At 41.4% G+C, this 21,057-nt stretch overlaps 1 protein-coding gene across 6 annotated transcripts in view; it reads left to right on the top strand.

The window, feature by feature from the left end:
• The first annotated feature begins 312 nt into the window (after positions 1-312).
• Positions 313-21,057, top strand: part of KIF27 (kinesin family member 27) — an 86,189-nt gene continuing 65,444 nt past the window's right edge. For 3 of the 6 annotated variants that reach the window (XM_025359509.1, XM_025359510.1, XM_025359508.1), the window contains exons 1-4: positions 313-484; positions 7,273-7,653; positions 15,669-15,869; positions 18,510-19,468. In XM_025359509.1, coding sequence (XP_025215294.1) covers positions 7,356-7,653; positions 15,669-15,869; positions 18,510-19,468 — 1,458 coding nt within the window. In that variant the 5' untranslated portion in view covers positions 313-484; positions 7,273-7,355. Of the gene's footprint in view, positions 485-1,528; positions 1,636-7,272; positions 7,654-10,280; positions 10,473-15,668; positions 15,870-18,509; positions 19,469-21,057 lie in introns of all 6 variants that reach the window. The other 3 variants (XM_025359511.1, XM_025359512.1, XM_025359513.1) reach the window with 3 other exon arrangements.

Raw genomic sequence — 21,057 nt, 5'->3', positions numbered from 1 at the left:
GTTTAATGCACTGTGAACGCATTAAACGCCACTGAATTGTAAGTTTTAAGATGGTTTATGTTATGCAAGTTTTACTCAGTAAACATAAAAATAAACTGAATTGGTAGCTAAGATATTGAAACACAGTGTGGAATCGTTCTCATTCATTTCACGAACCTGTGGAAAGATGCTTCCGCTCAGGCCTCACAGACCGGTCCCAGCGCGTTAGTGGGACACAACTCGGGTTTGCAGGGAAGCCCGAGAGCTGGCCTTCTGCCGACTTCCTGGGGACGCAGGACTCTTGCGCACGGGCTTGGGGGCGTGCCCAGGTTCGGGGGCGGGGCCAGGACGCCGCGACCCGGGGAGGACGCGGCGGGAGGCGGGCTTCGCCGGTTGCCAGGAGAACCCGCGACAACAAAAGACGCGGGCGGCGGCGGCGCGGCGGGGCAGAGCGAAGCTGAGGAGTCCAGCGCTCGCCGCCAGGGCCCTGGGCTGTCCCGAGCCGGTCAGTGCGCGGCGGGCCTGGCCGGGCGGTGCGGGGAAGTGGGGCGCCCTCCCTTTCGCGGCACCCGCCCTCCAGCCCGCCGCGCCCGCGCTCCCAGCCCGCCGTTGGGACTAGTAGGCGCCGGCTTGGGGTCTGGGCCGCCGCGGGGTGGGAGCCAGAGGGTGGGCGGTAGGGGCGCCAGCGAGGCCTATGGGGGTGCCCGAGGGGTCTGGGGTCAGGAATGGGAGCCCGGCGAGCGAGTGGAGGCAGAGCGCCCCTTCCGGAGGAAGCTGGCTCAGCCCTGAGGAGCGGGGCCCGGGGAACGGGGATCGACCCCAACGCGGGACTCGGCCCCTCGGAGCGCACCCCGTGTTCGTCTCGTGTAGCTGCACGGCGTGAGGTGCGACGCGAGGGCCACCACCACCGAGCGCTTTGTTTTGTCGCAGGCGTCTTTTTCCCACTGTAGAGGTTGAAACTTCGGCGCATTCAAGCTTGAGAGCTCCCTCCCTCGGAGGCAGGTGCTGTAAAGAGCGAAGTGCCCCGATTCTTTCTTTGAAACACCTAGTAACACGGCCGTCTCCAGTGTTGAAAATCTTTGTTGTTTGCCCTTCTTTACTCCTTTGTCTTTACGCATTTGGGGCCTTTTCTGAGCTCCTCATGCGATTTACTATCCATCTACTGGGAAGTTTCTTATGAAAATAATTAACAAACCACACATTTCAGACAACCACTGCTTTCTGGGAAATCAAGGGGACGGGATGGCAGCGGTTTTTGGAGACACTCATTCCTGACCAGTGACATGACATGAGGGATTAAATATTTCTCTTGCCTTTCCTCAGATTTCAAAAACCCATTGAGTATACTTAAATACGACCAGCCAATCCGATTTCGCCTTTTTTCATTTATTGGTGACATAATACGTATGTTTCTGATGACTATAATTGATCAGAATCTGAAGAAGTATAAGTGCTATGGATTGTGTAAAAACTTTGTTTCTTGTATATTGATGTTTTACAAGCCCTATGTTTGTGGACCCTTATTATTGTTTGTTTTGTTTTGAGACAGGGTCTCGCTCTGTTACTAAGGCTAGAGTGCAGTGGCATATTGCAGCCTCAACCTTCCGGGCTCAAGCAATTCTCCAACCTCAGCCTCCCAAGTAGCTGGGACTACAGGTGCGTCACCACTGCCTGGCCCATTCTTGTATTTTTAGTAGAGACAGAGTTTCACCCTGTTGCCCAGGCTGGTCTGTAACTCGTGGGCTGAAGTGATCCACCTGCCTTGGCCTCCCAAAGTGCTGGGATTACAGGCATGAGCCACCGTGCCTGGCCCCGTTATTATTTTTTTTAATGCTTAGAATAAGTTTCAGTTGCCTTTATAACCAAATTGTTTATAGATATTACCATTAAAAACCCCAAGAAATGAGGCTGGGCATGGTGGCTCATATCTGTAATCCCAGTACCTTGGGAGGCTGAGGCGGGCGGATCTCTTCAGCCCAGGAGGTCGAGACCAGCCTGGGCAACATGGTGAAACCCCGTTTCTACTAAAAATACAAGAATTAGCCTGGCATGGTGCCTGTAATCCCAGCTACTTTGGACGCTGAGGCACGAGAATCGCTTGAACCAGGAGGCTGAGGTTGCAGTGAGCCGAGATGGTGCCGCTGTGCTCCAGCCTGGGTGACAGAGCCAGACCTTGTCTCAAAAACAAAACAAAACAAAAACCCAAGAAATGAAAACATCCCAATTTGGCATTTTTTATTAGCAACTTCATTGGAAGCAGGTTTGACTTAACATCGTCCATGAGTTTTGCTTTAATTTGATGGCATACAAAGAAATAAACTAATCTGTATGGTGACTTCAAATGTTGGTTTTCAGAGACATTTGGAAGAATTAACTCAGCATTCCTGCAACTGGAAAAGTTTCCAGTACCAAATGATTGTAGAGTTCTTTAAGATCCAAGAAAGGATTTATCAAACACATGAGCATTTTTTTTTTCCAGTGTAAAATTCATTAGAATGATTTTAAAACTGCTAAGGTTAGGTGTATCTCTTTGTTTCAGCCATTACAGATAGTTTGTTGACTCTCTTTTGGGATTTTACAGCCCAAGGGACCTGATATTTTTTTACTCTCAGGGGACTTTTAGAAGAGTGATGTTAATTTTTTTTTGTTGTGATCCTCTTCATGCCATCTACTCACAGAATTACAAATGCAGAGTATCATTGCAGAGTTTTGTTTTATTTTGTTTTGTTTTTGACAGGGTTGCAACCCTTTTGGGATCAAGGGACCCTCTCGCTTCAACCTCCTGAGTAGCTGGGACTACAGGCGTGTGCGCCACCATGCCTGCCTAATTTTTTGATTTTTTGTAGAAACAGAGTTTCTCCATGTTGCCCAGGCTGGTCTCGAACTCCTGGGCTCAAGTGATCCACCCACCCTGGCCTCCCAAAATGCTGGGATTACAGATGTGAACCACTGTGCTGGGCCACGGTTTTTTTTTTCAAGGGTAGTGAATATTAATATTATCAATTCACTGTTATTAGTGTTATTAATAAAATGTTATTTCAGTCTAGTTGTCTCTGTTACTTAATGGTAATCTTCAAGACTCAGCAGCTTCTCCAAAGAACCTAGCCTCACCTCAAACTCATTACTTTTCATCATCTGCACTTAAACATTATCATAGATTACTTGTTAAATTTAGTATAAGCTTTATCCTTCCAAAACTGAACATTTGTATATAAGTTTTTATGCAAACACAGTGTTTTCATTTCTCTTGGGAGTTTTCATTTCTCTTGGGAGCTGGGTCAAGTGATAACTGTATGTTTAACTTTTTGCGGAAATGTCAATCTGTTTTCCAAAGTGGCTGTACCATTTTACCTTCCCACCAGTAGTGTATGAGGGTTCTAATTTCTTTACACCCTGCTAACACTTATGGTCTGTCTTTGTTATTATAGCAGTGCGAGTGGATGTGGATTGGTATCTCATTGTGGTGGTTGTTTGTTTGTTTGTTTGAGACAGTCTTGGTGTATCACCCAGGCTGGAGTGCAGTGGTTTGATCTCAGCTCACTGTAACCTCTGCCTCCTGGGTTCAAGCGATTCTCCTGCCTCAGCTTCCTGAGTAGCTAGGATTATAGGCGCCCATCACCATGCCCGTCTAATTTTTGTATTTTTTAGTAGAGACAGAGTTTCACCGTGTTGTTCAGGCTGGTCTCGAACTCCTGACCTCAGGTGATCCTCCCACGTTGGCCTCCCAGAGTGCTGGGATTACAGGCTTGAGCCACTGTGCCTGGCTAATTTTTGTATTTTAGGTAGAGATGGGGTTTCACCATGTTGTCCAGGCTGGTCTTGAACCCCTGACCTCAGGTGATCCTCCCACCTCAGTCTCCTAAAATTCTGGGATTACAGGCGTGAGCCACTGCGCACCTGGACTCTCACTGTGGTTTTGATTGCATTTTCCTGATAGCTAATGATGTTGAGCATCTTTTCATGTGCTCATTATTCATTTGTATATCTTCTTTGAAGAAGTGCCTTTTCAGATGCTTTGCCTGTTTTTAAAAATTTTTAAAAACTTTTTGAGTTGTAATAGTTATTTATATATTGTAGTTGCAAGCTCCTTGTTAGATTCATGTCTTGCAAATATTTTCTCCCATTCAGTGAGTTGTCTTTTCACTTTTTTTTTTTTTTTTTTTTTGAGGCGGAGCCTTGCTCCCTCCCCCAGGCTGGAGTGCAGTGGCGCAATCTCCGCTCACTGCAAGCTCCACCTCCAGGGTTCATGCTATTCTCCTGCTTCAGGCTCCCGGGTAGCTGGGACTACAGGTACCCGCCAACACGCCTGGCTAATTTTTTTGTGTTTTTAGTAGAGATGGGATTTCATCTTGTTAGCCAGAATGGTCTCATCTCCTGACCTCGTGATCCACCCACCTCGGCCTCCCCAAGTGCCCAAGGGATTACAGGCATAAGCCACCGCGCCCAGCCGTCTTTTCACTTTCTTGGTAGTTTCCTTTGAAGCACAAAGTTTTTAATTTCGATGTCCAGTTTTTCCTTCCCTCCCTCCTTCCTCTCCCTCCCCCACCCCCAACATTTGTTCTCGCGCTCTCTCTCTCTCTCAGACGAGTTCTTGCTCTGTTGTCCAGGTTATAGCGCAGTGGCGCAAATACAGCTCACTGTAACCTCTGGCTGCTGGGTTCAAGCCAACCTCCCGCCTTAGCTTCCGAAGTAGCTGGGACCGCAGGTGTGCACTATCATGCTGAGCTGATTGAAAAAAAAAATTTCTTTGTAGACATGACGTCTCACTTTGTTGCCCAGGCTGGGTCTTACTTATTTTTAAATCTATACTTCATCTTTATTTTTTTGCTTTTATTACTTTTGATTGACACAATCATTGTACATGTTTATGGGGTACAGTGTGATTTTTCAGTACCTGTATACAATGTGTAATGTTCAAATTGGTATTTTTAATTTTACTGCTTTTGGTGTCATATCTGAGAAATTATTGCCAAATTCAAGGTCATGAAGAGTTACTCCTGTCTTTTAAGAGTTTTGTAGTTTTAGTTCTTATGTTTAGGTCTATGGTCCATTTTTGGTTAACTTTTATACATGATGTGAGGTAGGGAGTCCAACTTCATTATTTTATCCATTGTCCCATAGCCATTTGTTGAAAAGACTATTCTTAGACTTCAGTTGAATTGTCTTCCCACCTTTGTTGAAAATCAATTGCCCATAAATGTGAGGGTTTATTTCTGGATTCTCAGTTCTATTCTGTTGATCTATGTGTCTATCCTTATGCCAGTACTACACTATCATGATGACTGTTGCTTGGTTCTGAAATTAGGAAAGTGTGAGTCCTCTTACTTTGTCTTTTTCAATATCGTTTTGGTTATTCTGTGTCTCTTGAGTTCTGTGATTTCAGGATCAACTTGTCAATTTCTGCAAATAAGTCAGCTGAGATTTTGATAGGTATTGCATTGAGTCTGTAGATCAATTTGGGGAATACTGACGTATTAATATATCTTTCAATTCATAAACATGAGATTTTTTTCATTTATGTACATCTTGTGCTTTCTTCTAACAGTATTTTATAGTTTTCGGAGTATATGTTTTACACATCTTTTGTTAAATTTATTTCTAAATATTTTATTCTTTTTGATGCTATTGTAAATGGAATTGTTTTTTGAATGTATTTTTAAGTGTTAGGCTGGCCGGGCGCGGTGGCTCAAGCCTGTAATCCCAGCACTTTGGGAGGCCGAGACGGGCGGATCACGAGGTCAGGAGATCGAGACCATCCTGGCTAACGCGGTGAAACCCCGTCTCTACTAAAAAATACAAAAAACTAGCCGGGCGCGGTGGCCGGCGCCTGTAGTCCCAGCTACTCGGGAGGCTGAGGCAGGAGAATGGCGTAAACCCGGGAGGCGGAGCTTGCAGTGAGCTGAGATCCGGCCACTGCACTCCAGCCTGGGCGACAGAGCGAGACTCCGTCTCAAAAAAAAAAAAAAAAAAAAAAAAAGTGTTAGGCTGGGCACGATGGCTCACGCCTGTAATCCCAGCACTTTGGAAGGCTGAGGCGGGCGGATCACGAGGTCAGGAGATCAAGACCATCCTGGCTAACAGGGTGAAACGCCATCTCTACTAAAAATACAAAAAATTAGCTGGGCATGGTGGCAGGCGCCTGTAGTCCCAGCTACTTGGGAGGCTGAGGCAGGAGAAGGGCGTGAACCCGGGAGGCAGAGCTTGCAGCAAGCCGAGATCGCGCCACTGTACTTCAGCCTGGGCGACAGAGCAAGACTCTGTCTCAAAAAAAAAAAAAAAAAAGCCAGAGTGTTCATTGTAAATGTGGTTATCAATTATTTATTTATATATATTTTTAGCCGGGAAACTACAGCCAACAATTTAATTTTTAATGTATTAATTCTAGCAGAGATCTTCAGAAATAAGTACAACATAATATTTAGAAGCAGAAAAAGCAGTTTTTCTGTTAGTTTTGATTATTTTTGAATAAAAATTTAGTTTTAAATTTATATTGACTTATGAAATTCTTAGAACTATTTTCATGAATTTATTTCTAGTAATTGTGGCAAAGAGGAAATGCTATTTTTCAATGCATAGCTATAAAATCTGGTACTAATGTTTGTTTTTAACACATGTACAGGCTGGGTGCGGTGGCTCATGCCTGTAATCCCAGCACTTTGGGAGGCCGAGGTGGGTAGGTCACTTGAGGTTCGGAGTTTGAGACCAGCCTGGCCAATATGGTGAAACCCCGTCTCTACTAAAAATACAAAAATTAGCCGGATGTAGTGGCGGGCACCTGTAATCCCAGCTACTCAAGAGGCCTGAGGCAGGAGAATCACTTGAACCTGGAAGGCAGAGGTTATAGAGAGCGGAGATCACACCACTGCATTCCACCCTAGACGATAGAGTGAGACTCCATCTCAAAAAACAAACAAAAAAAATGTGTACAGTTCCTTACTTAATTATCTCCTTGCCTTAATTTTCTAACTCCCTGGCTATTTAATATTTAGATTAATGAACTGGGAAATATTATTACTGTAGAAATAAAGGCACAATGAAATCCCATGTACTTACCACTTAGCTTCGTCATTTATTAACTCATGGACCCCATACTCTAGATTATTTTGAAGCAAACCCAAGACGTACTATTTTGTCTACAAATTTACAATGTATTTTACAAGACAGGTTTACTTTTTGTAACTGTGTTGTGTTGAAACAAAACCTGTTCTAACTGACTTTGCTTTAGAAGGTGGTTAGTTTATTGGGATAAAAGGAATCAGTAATTAAAATTTGTTTTTTATTTTTGATACACAGGAATCCAGATCTTACATAAGATGGAAGTTTCTCACACTAGATACTGAACATTAAGTAGAAAATCTAGTAAAATCTAAGTTGCCATGGAAGAAATACCAGTAAAAGTTGCTGTAAGAATTAGACCTCTGCTTTGCAAAGAAGTTCTTCATAATCATCAAGTTTGTGTGAGAGTTATTCCAAACAGCCAGCAAGTTATCATTGGGAGAGACAGAGTCTTCACTTTTGATTTTGTTTTTGGCAAAAATTCCACTCAAGATGAAGTTTATAATACATGTATAAAGCCCCTAGTGTTGTCACTCATTGAGGGCTATAATGCAACTGTTTTTGCCTATGGACAAACTGGATCTGGGAAGACATACACCATTGGAGGAGGCCATATTGGTAAGATTCTCATACTCTCTGACTTTTATTTGTGACGCTAGAAAGAAGCTAAAACATGACCAATACCTGATACGTGGTAGGTGCTTAGCATATTAATTGAATAGTGAAGGAATGAATCAAATGTGATCATAAGATCATCATCTTTGAAAGGTTTGTTTCTAAATATTGAAGTTTCATTAAGCAATCTAACTTAGGATTATATTTGCTTGAGGAAAGAAGTTTAAGATAATTTTCAGTGGTTAGCCCTTGTTATTTTGAACAGAATTTAAAATAGAGATAAATGAGTTAACATGATCAGATTTTGCGTTCTTTAACAAGCCAGTTGTAAATATTAAGAGTCCCACAGTCAGGACTTAGGGACCGTAGGAAAAATTTACTATGTAGAGTATCTTTTTTTCATATTCTAGCCAGATTTCTTTTTTAAATTCTGAATACTTTAGGACATAATTTCTCCTGCTTGTAATTATAGTTTGGAAAAGATAGAATCATAGGATCTCATGTAGAGCTGGAGGGAACCTTGGAAATCATTTTAGTTAAGTGTCTGGTAATAGAGTGGGGGAACTGACAGCCAAGTCCTCTGTTAAGATTGTTTACTGTATTGATAGTTTTCTACTAAAAACAAACTTCTGAATAATGCACATATGCATCATTGTCTAAAGTTTTAGTTAGTATTCTCTGTATGAATAGTGGCTCTCAATATTTTTCTATTTTCATATTTCACAAATGTAAAATACATGGCTTTCAGAAACTTCTTTCTCTAGCTGTTCAGAAACGAGCTGAAACAAAAAAAATAAAAAAAATTAAAAAAGAAACTTCTCTCATTACATGCATGGATGGGTAGTGGCTCAGAGAGTGCTTGTGTAGTTTGAGGAAATCTTTATTCCAAAGATTAAAATGGAGGAGCTTCAAGAGGCCAATATTCCCCAACTAAAAGAAAAACATCTGTATATTCTGCAGGATTAGGAGATCACAGATACTAGATTGTTTCAGGGTCTTACAATAAAAAATAATTCAGTTTTTCTAGTATAAATTGTGGCTTTTCTTTAGGATTGTAGGGATTTTTGTTTTTTTTGATTGGCAAATGTTTTATAATCCTAATGACCCATTATATGCTTTATACCAATAGGAGTTATACATGTTCAGAAGCTGGTGACTTAATTATAGCTATACTTTTTTTTTTTATTAGGAGACCATGAGTACTATTTTAAGTTTGTAAGGGAAAAAGTTATTAAAGGTATCTATTCTAACATATTTTAATTGCTCTAAAATTCTCTCTATCAGAAGAAATAGACCACCATTAAGAACATTTTGGGGCCGGGCGCGGTGGCTCAAGCCTGTAATCCCAGCACTCCGGGAGGCTGAGATGGGCGGATCACGAGGTCAGGAGATCGAGACCATCCTGGCTAACATGGTGAAACCCCGTCTCTACTAAAAAATACAAAAAACTAGCCGGGAGAGGTGGCGGGTGCCTGTAGTCCTAGCTACTCAGGAGGCTGAGGCAGGAGAATGGCGTGAACCTGGGAGGCGGAGCTTGCAGTGAGCTGAGATCCGGCCACTGCACTCCAGCCTGGGCGACACAGTGAGACTCCATCTCAAAAAAAAAAAAAAAAAAAAAAAAAAGAACATTTTAGATGGCATTTTCTTTCTACTTTTTTTAAATTACAGAAATATTTATTATAAGAAGGACTGCAAGTGATGCATAAGAAATTAAACAAGTGACAACTCCTCTCATCCCAAAGAAATAAGTTTGATGCATATTACTCACTTATGTAGTTATTTTGGTTTTTGTTTGTTTAATGAGATATTATGCCTGTGATTCTGTAACTTTCTTTTTGCATTTAACAATGTAAAATATCATTTCAGTCCAGGCGCGGTGGCTCACACCTGTAATCCCAGCATTTTGGGAGGCCAAGGCAGGCAGATCACTTGAGGCCAGGAGTTTGAGACCAGCCTGGTCAACATGGCGAAACCCTGTCTCTACTACAAATACAAAAATTAGCTGGGCGTCATGGCACACACCTCTAATCCTAGCTACTCAGGAGGCTGAAGCAGAGAATTTGCTTGAACCTGGGAGACGGAGGCTATGGTGAGCCAAGATCATGCCACTGCACTCCAGTCTGGGCAACAGACCAAGACTCTGTCTCAAAAAAAGTTGGATTTATTTTTTGGTGTATTAGTGAGGATTTTCTGTTTCCCAGAATGTCTCTATAGGGCACCAATTCTGGGTCAGTTATCTGCTTTTTGGTTACTGACCATGCAAATAATGCTTCCCTGCCCCGTCCCCCCCCCAATCCCCCAGTGAATATTTATTGAGCACCTGCAGTATCTAGGTTACCATGCTGGGCACTAGGGCAGAATGAAACTCTCTTATTTTAAAATGTGTTTTACTTTATTTTTAAAACTTTTTTGTAGAGATGGAGTCTCACTATTTTTTTTTTGTTTTTGATTTTGCTTTGAGACAGAGCCTTGCTCTGTTGCCCTGGCTGGAGTGCAGTGGCACAATCACAGCTAACTGCAGCCTCAACCTTCTGGGCTCAAGAAATTCTTCCACCTCGGCCTCCTGAGTATCTGGGACTACAGGGGCATATCACCACTCCCGACTAATTTTTTATTTTTTATTTTTGCAGAGACAGGGTTTTGCCATGTTGTCCAGGCTGGTCTCTAACATCTGAGATCAAGTGATCTGCCCTGCCTCAGTCTCCCAAAGTGCTGGGATTACAGGCGTGAACCACCACGCCTGGCTTTATTTTTAAATATGATGCTTATTTAGCTAATATTCATTTTCCTGTTTTTCAGAACTTTGGAATTACCTTTACAAGGTATAGCCTTTTCCAAAAACTTTTGTGTACTCTTTAAATACCATATAATAGCTAAATGATAGTTGTTGAGTTATAAAACTTTGCAGGTTTTCTCTTGGAAATGGTTTATTTCAGGAATATAAGACTAACATTGCAAATTTTATATTTAAGTTATCAAAATACATATTGGAGCTTTATTATAAATATTTGAAATTAAGCTTTTTGATACGTCTTTTAAATTGTGCTTTGTTATCTATTGATGTGGGGAATAACTGAACTATTTCTGGTCAATTATTTATTCTGGATAATCAAGATTGCTTATCTATGCTACAGTTTGAAAGGTTTAGATATTTCCTACAGGCTAGTTCCTACAAGCTCTTAAAAGGGAATCTTCATTTGTACTGTATTAGAAGAAAACCCATTACTTACTTTACTTACCACATGATGGCAGTCTTGCCTCTTAAATGAGGGGAAAGGCAGCCATTGAAGTTGATGGAAACTTAGATTTTCAGCATGATTGTTGCCAAAAACCTAAATTTTGGTAATCTTCAACTTGGAAGCAAGTTGTTTTTAAGTTTCATTTGTAAGTCAACTGTTTGTTGCTTGGAATACATTTTCCATGGAGCAATGCTAAAAATGATGGGCAGTTTTCTAAATTAGCCTACAGAAACTTTTAAAGTCTCAGTTTTTCCCTCCACTTATTTTAAATTTTATACACTTTTTTTTACTATCTTTACAATTGTGATAAAGTACATGTAAATATAAATATAAAGATAACCAAACTTATCATTTTAGCTACTTTCAAGTGTAGAGTTCTGCAGCATCAAATATACGAATTGTTAATGCAGTAATAACCAGTATTTTCAAAATTTTCATCACCCAAACAGTAGCTATGTACCCATTAAGCAATAGCTCTCCCAGCATTCTCTGATAATCCCTGATTTACTTTCTGTCTCTTTTAATTTGCCTATTCTAGATATTTCATATAAGTGGAGGTCGGGTGTGGTGGCTCACGTCTGTAATCCCATCACTTTGGGAGGATCATCTGAGCTCAGGAGTTTGAGATCAACCTGGGCAACATGATGAAACCCCATCTCTACTAAAAATACAAAAAAATTAGTTAGGTGTGGTGGTGTGCACCTGTAATCCCAGCTACTGGAGGCTGAGGCAGGAGAATCACTTGAACCTGGGAGGCAGAGGTTGCAGTGAACTGAGATCGCACCACTGCACTCCAGTATGGGCAACAGAGCAAGACTCTGTCTCACAAAACAAAACAAAACGCATAAAAGTAGGCCAGGCGCGGTGGCTCACGCCTGTAATCTCAGCACTTTGGGAGGCTAAGGCAGGTGGATCATGAGGTCAGAAAATCGAGACCATCCTGGCCAACATGGTGAAACCCCATCTCTTCTAAAAATACAAAAATTAGCTGGGTGTGGTGGTGGGTGCCTGTAGTCCCAGCTACTCAGGAGGCTGAGGCAGGAGAATCGCTTGAACCCAGGAAGTGGAGGTTGCAGTGAGCTGAGATCGCGCCACTGCACTCCAGCCTGGGCAACATAGTGAGAGCTTGTCACTACAAAAAACACCAAAAAAAATTAGCTGGATGTGGTGGCACATGCCTGTAGTCCCAGCTACTTCAGAGGCTTAGGTGGGAAGATCACCTGAGCCCAGGAGGTTAAGGCCGCAGTGAGCCATGATTGTGCCACTGCACTCCAGCTTGGGTGACACAGTGAAACCCTGTCTCAAAAAAAAAAAAAAAAAAAAAAAAAAAAAGAAGTGGAATCATACAGTATTTTTCCTCCTGTGTCTAGCTTCTCTCACTTAGCATGTTATGTCACCTATCAGAACGTCATTCCTTTTTCCAAGAACATTCCATTGTATATATATACTATGTTTTTTTTATCCATTCTTCTTTTGATGGACATTTGGTTTGCTTCCCCGTTGTAGCTCCTATAAATAATGTTACTATGAACACTGATGTAGAAGTATCTGTTTGAGCCCCTCCTACGCCTATTTGTAAACCTGCTTTAACTCCTTTTTGAAACAAGGGGGAACAGAAATAAGTGTTTACTCATAATGTTACTGTACTGGTCTGTGTTCTGGGTTGTAGAAGCTGTGAGCTTAGATAGTGTTGGAGGAGAAGAGGTGTAGAGATGTTCCCTTTCTCATTCTTGAACTGAGGGTCTAGGCCTGGGCATAACTGGCCTTTCTGCACCTGCTTGTGCACACATTCTCTGTCGCCATCAACTTTGGCTTGCTTCTCCATCTTTTCTCATTATCCCTTTCTACTCTCAAGCTCCTTGCACCTTTTCACCCCATCCAGAAATCTCAGAACAGATACACTTGGTGACGTGTAAAGAAATATAAGAATTTTTTAAAAAAAGCATTCTTGGCCGGGCCTGGTGGCTCATCCCTATAATCCCAGCAGTTTGGGAGGCCGAGGCGGGCAGATTGTGAGGTGAGGAGATCTAGACCATCCTGGCTAACACGGTGAAACCCCATCTCAACTGAAAACACAAAAAATTAGCTGGGCATGGTGGCACACGGCTGTAGTCCCAGCTACTTGGGAGGCTGAGGCAGGAGAATCACTTGAACCTGGGAGGCGGAGGTTGCAGGGAGGCGGAGGTTGCAGTGAGCCGAGATCGCACCACCGCACCCCAGCCTGGGCGACAGAGTGAGACTCTGTCTCACCAAAAAAAAAAAAAAAAAAAAAAAAAATTCTTGCCAACATAAATGAATTGTGCTCCAGTGATTGGGATTCCACCCAGGCCATAATAAATGATCTAAAGAGAAAGATATTTTAGTGCAAAAGACTGTGAAATAGATTGGTCTTACCTAAGGTCAGTTTCCTGCTTTTTACAGCTATTTTCTGCTTTAGAAATTATGTGTCATCTAAAAGCACCAACTTTTTTTTTTTTTTTTGAGACAGAGTCTCACTCTGTCGCCCAGGCTGGAGTGCAGTGGCATGATGTCGGCTCACTGCAAGCTCCACCTCCTGGGTTCACACCATTCTCCTGCCTCAGCCTGGGACTACAGGTGCCCGACACCACACCTGGCTAATTTTTTGTATTTTTAGTAGAGGTGGGGTTTCACTGTGTTAACCAGGATGGTCTCGATCTCCTGACCTCGTGATCCACCTGCCTCGGCCTCCCAGAGAGCTGGGATTACAGACGTGAGCCACCGTGCCTGGCCAAAAACACCAACATTTTTATAACGTGGCTCCTACTAGTAGTAGTGAATATCCGAGAGGTGGAGTGGCTTTAGGCAGGGGAAGCCCTTTGTGTAGAATGATGTTTTATGAGCCAAGGGCCACCTCTCTGGATCTAGTATTTAATGAACAGTGAATTGGGAAAGATAAAGTATTTATTTATTTATTTATTTATTTATTTATTTATTTTGAGAAAGGGTCTTTCTCTGTCACCCAGGCTCTGTCTCCTGACTCACTGCAACCTCTGGCTCCCAAGCTCAAGTAATCCTCCCTTGTCAGCCTCCCAAGCAGCTGAGACCATAGGCATGCAACACGAATTTTTTTTGTATTTTTTGTAGAGAAGGGATCTTGCCATGTTGCCCAGGCTGGTCTCAAACTTCTTAGCTCAAGCGATCCACCCACCTTGGCCTCCCCATGTGCTAGGATTACAGGTGTGAGCCACCACAGTATGGCCTATTTATGGAATAAAATGCCACTCCATATAGTTTTATCATTTATATTAAAATGCACATTTCTACCACATCGCTTTGAAATTCGCCTGTGCCACTTAATGTCTGTTTCATTCCTGGGACTTTTCAAATATATTTTCTTATTAATTTTTTTTTTTTTTTTTGAGACAGTTTCCCTCTGTCGCCCAGGCTGGAGTGCAGTGGCGCTATCTCAGCTCACTGCAACCTCCACCTCCCAGCTTCAAGTGATTCTCGTGCCTTAGGCACCCAAATAGTTGGGATTATAAGCGTGAGCCACCACACCTAGCTAGCTAATTTTTGTATTTTTACTAGAGACAGGGTTTCACCACGTTGCCCAAGCTGGTCTTGAACTCCTGGGCTCAAGTGATCTGCCCGCCTCAGCCTCCCAAAGTCTGGGATTACAGGCGTGAGCCACCGCGCACGGCCTGTTTCAAGTCTTTTCTCAGATGTCACCTTCTGAATGATGCCCACCATGACCTTCCTGTTTAAAGTTGCAAGCATCTCCTGGCTGGTAGTTACCCTTCTAGTCCCCTTACCCTGCTGTATTTTTTTCCTCCAGGTACAATTAATACTTTTTAATATGCCATATAATTCACTTATCAGTTATTCTTTTTTGCTATTGTCAGTCTTTTGTCAGCAGAATCTCACCAGGGAAGGGGTTTCTTTTCTCCCTGTTTTGTTTATTGGTGGATTGCAGAGTCCTAGAATAGTGCCTGGCACATAGTAGATACTAAATAAATACTTGTTCAATGAATGCTTGAATGAATTCTTGGTAAGGGGATACATGTGAAAACTTTTACTTGTGAATTTTATAGTTGTGGTTTAAAAAAGTTATAATAGCCTGGTGGTGGGCATCTGTAATCCCAGCCACTCAGGAGGCTGAGGCAGGAGAATCACCTGAATTCGATAGGCGGAGGTTACAGTGAGCTGAGATTGCACCACGACACTCCAGCCTGGGCAACAGAGCAAGACTCCGTCTCAAAAAAAAAAAAATACAGTTATGGCCGGGCGCGGTGGCTCAAGCCTGTAATCCCAGCACTTTGGGAGGCCGAGATGGGCGGATCACGAGGTCAGGAGATCGAGACCATCCTGGCTAACCCGGTGAAACCCCGTCTCTACTAAGAAATACAAAAAATAGCCGGGCGAGGTGGCGGCGCCTGTAGTCCCAGCTACTCGGGAGGCTGAGGCCGGAGAATGGCGTGAAGCCGGGAGGCGGAGCTTGCAGTGAGCTGAGATCCGGCCACTGCACTCCAGCCTGGGCGACAGCGCGAGACTCCGTCTCAAAAAAAAAAAAAAAAAAAAATACAAAACAGGTATTATCACCATCCTCCTATACAGAACTTAATTCCAGAAAGCATAAGATTATGTTTCTAGCCAGGCGCAGTGGCTCACGCTTAGAACCCCAGCNAAAAAAAAAAAAAAAAAAAAAAAATACAGTTATAATAGAGAGAAATATAATAAAATAAATTAACTATAAAATTGGGGTTGTCGCTTTTCTTTTGTTTTAAGTTCCAGATGTGCTTTCTTTTTCTAAATTTTCAGCTTCGGTTGTGGAGGGCCAAAAGGGTATCATTCCTCGAGCTATTCAAGAAATATTTCAAAGCATCTCTGAACATCCTAGCATTGACTTTAATGTGAAAGTATCTTATATAGAAGTGTACAAGGAAGACCTAAGAGATCTTCTAGAATTGGAGACATCCATGAAGGATCTTCACATCCGAGAAGATGAGAAAGGAAATACAGGTAAAGTAGCGCGCTTAATCAGTTGCCTTCATTAGCAAACAGATATGCTTTAATTCAGTTTCTGGATGTATTCCAAGGAATCTTTAAAAACATACAGAAGCAAAATGAATTTAGTTTTACTTTTAACTTGAACAGCTTTATTGATTATTAATCTCTTTTTTTTTTTTTTTTGAGATGGCATCTCGCTCCATCACCCAGGTCACCCAGGCTAGAATGTAGTGGTGCGATCTTGGCTCACTGCAACCTCTGCCTCCTGGGTTCAAGTGATTCTGCTGCCTCAGCCTCCCGAGTAGCTGGGATTACAGGTGCGTGCCACCATGCCCGGCTAATTTTTGTATTTTTAGTAGAGACGGATTTCACCATGTTTGTCAGGCTGGTCTCAAACTCCTGACCTCGTGATCCGCCCGCCTCGGCCTCCCAAAGTGCTGGGATTACAGGCGTGAGCCACCGCCCCAGACCTGTTTTTGGTTTTTGAAAAGAAACTATATATGGTAGCTTATGGTCTTATTAGATAATTCAGTACAGTTTCTCTCTTCTGGATATAATTCAGAGTGATGTTTTGAGCTCCTTTACCTTATGGAATACAATTATTGATTGTTTTTATCTTTTATCAGTTACAAAAATAATACATGCTTCTTTGTAAAATATCAAGCAGGACAGAAGTATATACACTTCACTATCACTCTTGATAAACTTGATGAAAATATTTTATATCTGATACCAATGTTGAAAAAATTTTGGAAGGATGTTACAAATGATCTTAAATTACAGTATGTCTTACATAATGTCCCACTCACAAGTAAAATGCATTTGTTTGACATATTTCTTTAGAGTCTCTGTGTAAAGCAGTAATGTCCATGCTGGCTGCTACACAATTAGTACATGTGGGAAGCTTTTTAAAAATACTGATTTCTGGGTCCTACTTCTCAGGGGTTCTGATTTAATTGGTCTGAGATGGTGCCTGGGCGTTGGCACTTTCTTTTTTATAAAGCTACCAGGTGATTTGCGTCTGGGTTTGAGAACCGTAGTGCTCACTTATAGCCTAACATTGGAAAAATTTAATGAAAGTTTTACTATGACTTACAGGAACTGGGTTGTTTAAAAAGTGTCATGATGGAAATAATGAAAGTGAAATGATTATTTTTTAAAGAAATAGTGATGTGACAGTATCTGAGTAAAGATGAATTATGGCAATATAATTTGAGCATGAAATCAGGAGCTTTCCTTCTCTGATTCAATTCCTAAGTCCACCTACTTCTCTTTGCAGTATTTTGGATATAAACAAATAATGCAGGTAGTAAATGTAGATTATTTTTAGTTCATTCTGTGATTGAAATAAAAACTTTTTTTCTTTTTTGAGTACAGTACATTATGGTATTCAAAGTGTTTTCTTTTAATTGCCATCTCATCTGTCTACCTTGCATTCTGATATTATATAAACCATACTTGTTTTTAAAATGAATAACCAACTTTATTTGTATTGAATTTTTTACTCATCATTGATTATGACCTCACAATACAAAAAAACTTAAAAGCCAAGGATGGCTTGATTATTAATAAAGCTGAAAAAAAAACCAACTAATGCCTTTTTTTTTTTTTTTTTTTGAGATGGAGTCTTGCTCTGTTGCCCAGGCTGGAGTGCAGTGGCCGGATCTCAGCTCACTGCAAGCTCCACCTCCCGGGTTTACACCATTCTCCTGCCTCAGCCTCCCAAGTAGCTGGGACTACAGGTACCTGCCACTGCGCCCGGCTGGTCTTTTGTATTTTTTTAGTAGAGACAGGGTTTCCCCGTGTTAGCCAGGATGGTCTCGATCTCCTGACCTCGTGATCCGCCCATCTCAGCCTCCCAAAGTGCTGGGATTACAGGCTTGACCCACCGCACCCTGCCAACTAATGCCTTTTAATTGATACTAATTAATTCTACTAATCTACTGATTAACTCTTTTGAATTATATATTTGATTAATTTATAAAAGATTAACCTAGGCCGGGTGCGGTGGCTCACACCTGTTATCCCAGCACTTTGGGAGGCCAAGGCAGGTGGATCACCTGAGGTCAGGAGTTCAAGACCAGCCTGGCCAATGTGGTGAAACCCCGTCTCTCCTAAAAATATAAAAAAAATTAGCCAGGTGTGGTAGTGCATGCCTGTGATCCAGCTACTCGGGAGGCTAAGGCAGGAGAATCACTTGAACCCGAGGTGGAGGTTGCAGTGAGCCAAGATTGCGCCACTGCACTCTAGCTTGGGTGACAGGCAGAGACTCCGTCTCAAGAAAAAAAAAAAAAAAGATTAATCTATTAGGCTTTACAAATCAAAAGACTGGAATGAAGAGTTTTTCTTTTGTCATTCATTTTAAGGAATTGAGTGTGACTCATGACTCAAGACAAACTAGATTGTTTTTTCAAAAAATTACAGCTTTTAGAATTTAAACATCAAAATGAGTGCTGTCTGTTAAAATAGTTTCTTTGGGAGATTATCTAAAATTATTTGATGATGTTGCTGATATTACTATTGTTATTTGAAATGCTGTTGACTTTTTTAAAAAGGGACTATCTTGGCCAGACTGTTTAGCAAATGGTAACTGTTAACTATAGTAGGTTTTGATGAAAACTTGGCTTAACCACATGTTATTGCTATTTTAAGTGATTGTTGGGGCCAAGGAATGCCATGTGGAGAGTGCAGATGAAGTGATGAGCCTTTTGGAGACGGGGAATGCAGCCAGACATACAGGTACCACCCAAATGAATGAGCACTCCAGCAGATCACATGCAATTTTTACAATCAGCATTTGTCAAGTTCATAAAAATGTGGAGGCAGCTGAAGATGGATCATGGTATTCCCCTCGGCATATTGTCTCAAAGTTCCACTTTGTGGATTTGGCAGGATCAGAAAGAGTAACCAAAACGGGGAATACTGGTGAACGGTTCAAAGAATCCATTCAAATCAATAGTGGATTGCTGGCGTTAGGAAATGTAATAAGCGCTCTTGGGGACCCACGCAGGAAGAGTTCACATATTCCATATAGGGATGCTAAAATTACCCGGCTTCTGAAAGATTCTCTGGGAGGCAGTGCTAAGACTGTCATGATCACATGTGTCAGCCCCTCCTCCTCGAATTTTGATGAGTCATTAAATTCTCTCAAATATGCCAACAGAGCACGGAACATTAGAAACAAACCCACTGTAAACTTCAGCCCCGAGTCAGACCGTATAGATGAAATGGAATTTGAGATTAAATTGCTTCGAGAAGCTTTGCAAAGCCAGCAGGCTAATGTCAGCCAAACTAGCCAGATCCATCGAGAAGGGAGTCCTGATACAAATAGGATTCATTCTCTTGAGGAGCAAGTAGCTCAGCTTCAAGGAGAATGTCTGGGTTACCAATGTTGTGTAGAAGAAGCCTTTACCTTCCTGGTTGACTTAAAAGATACTGTCAGACTAAACCAAAAGCAGCAATACAAATTGCAGGAGTGGTTTAACATGATCCAAGAGGTCAGGAAGGCTGTGGTCACCTCATTTCGAGGAATCGGAGGCACTGCAAGTCTGGAAGAAGGACCAGAGCATGTTACAGTTCTCCAGCTGAAGAGAGAGCTTAAGAAATGCCAGGTACTTAGACATCACTTATTTATTTATTTATTTTATTGATACATAATAGATGTACATATTTTGGGGGGGGTGTGTGTTAACATATTTAGACATTATTATGGATAACTCTTTTAAGGACTAAATTTATTTGGGCAAGTAAATTCTAAGAGTCATTTTGGAATTTTAGGTTTTTAAAAAAATGATTTATATATAGAATCCCACTTGCCTCTCTCACTTTGTTCTTTCTACCCTCCCCTTTCCTATTGCTTCCTCCTCACAATTCATACTCTTCTTGACTCCTCCTCCTTTCTCCTTTGGTTAAAGTATATTTTAATTTGTTATATTTATTAAATAGAACTTTGTGGACCTGGTTGTCAATTTAGAGACTGAAAATAAACTTATTTGAGAAATAAAATTAAGTTATCTTTTACTGAGTTTTTTTCCCTCTGTGGGTCAGTAGTTCTTGAAAGAAAAGAAATACTTCATCTCTTGTGTTTGGAGTATAGGTTTTAAAAAAAACCTAACAAATTAGCATATTTATTAATGTTTAAGGAATGTAGGTATGTACATGTATACATGTTATATGTACATTTATTGAGTTCAGATTTACATTTCCCGACTTTTCATTCAGAAATTATTTATTGTGTGAAAATTGTATGTTGTGGGAATGGTAGAGGACAGACACACCTAGTTACTGCTTGCTTGGATGGAGTTTGCAATCTAGTGAGCAAATGAATGGTCCTTCAGTTGTTCCTGAGATAACATGGCTCCCAGATTCCATCGTTCTGTCCATTTTTCGAAATAGGAAAACTTGAATAGATAGCTTTTTACTTAAAAAGGAAATATGGTTTAAGTATATTTTCTTTTTTTTTTTTAAGCTCTAAGCTTATTTCTCTAGCTAGAAATATTTCCTCAAAGGCTTTTTACATGTAATATTATAAAGAAGGCATTTGTATTATCCTCTGTTAGAGCAGTTCTCAAGTTCTCCAACTTTTTGATCACAGGACTTCTTCTTTACACTTTTAAAGTGAGATCCCTCAAAGAGCTTTTGTTCATGTGGGTTATATCTATTGATATTTAGTGTGTTAGAATTAAAACTGGAAAAAATCTAAGCTATTTATTCATTCAAAACTAACGGTAACCCAATTATATGTTAATATAAAGAGCACTTTTAGTGAAAAATATTTTCTAATACAATTTTTTTTTTTTTTTTTTAAGATGGAATCTTGCTCTCTCACCAGGCTGGAGTGCAATGGCATGATGTCGGCTCACTGCAGCCTCTGCCTCCCAGGTTGAAGCGATTCTCCTGCCTCAGCCTCCCAAGTAGCCGGGACTACAGGTGCACACCACCATGCCCAGCTAATTTTTGTATTTTTAGTAGAGACGAGGTTTCACCATGTTGGCCAGGATGGTCTCCATCTCTTGACCTCATGATCTGCCCGCCTTGGCCTACCAGAGTGCTGGGATTATAGGTGTGAGCCACTGTACCCAGCCAACACACACAAAAATTTTAGTAAGAGTAGAATTCCTTTACATTTTTGCAAATGTCTTTAACATCTGATCTAATAACAGACAGTTGGATTTTCATATCTGCTTCAGTATTCAGTTTG

The sequence above is a fragment of the Theropithecus gelada genome, chromosome 15, assembly GCF_003255815.1.
Source record: "Theropithecus gelada isolate Dixy chromosome 15, Tgel_1.0, whole genome shotgun sequence".
NCBI classification, from domain to species: Eukaryota; Metazoa; Chordata; class Mammalia; order Primates; family Cercopithecidae; genus Theropithecus; species Theropithecus gelada.
The sequence above is the reverse complement of the archived record's forward strand: the minus strand, read 5'-3'. Positions and strand labels throughout refer to the sequence as shown.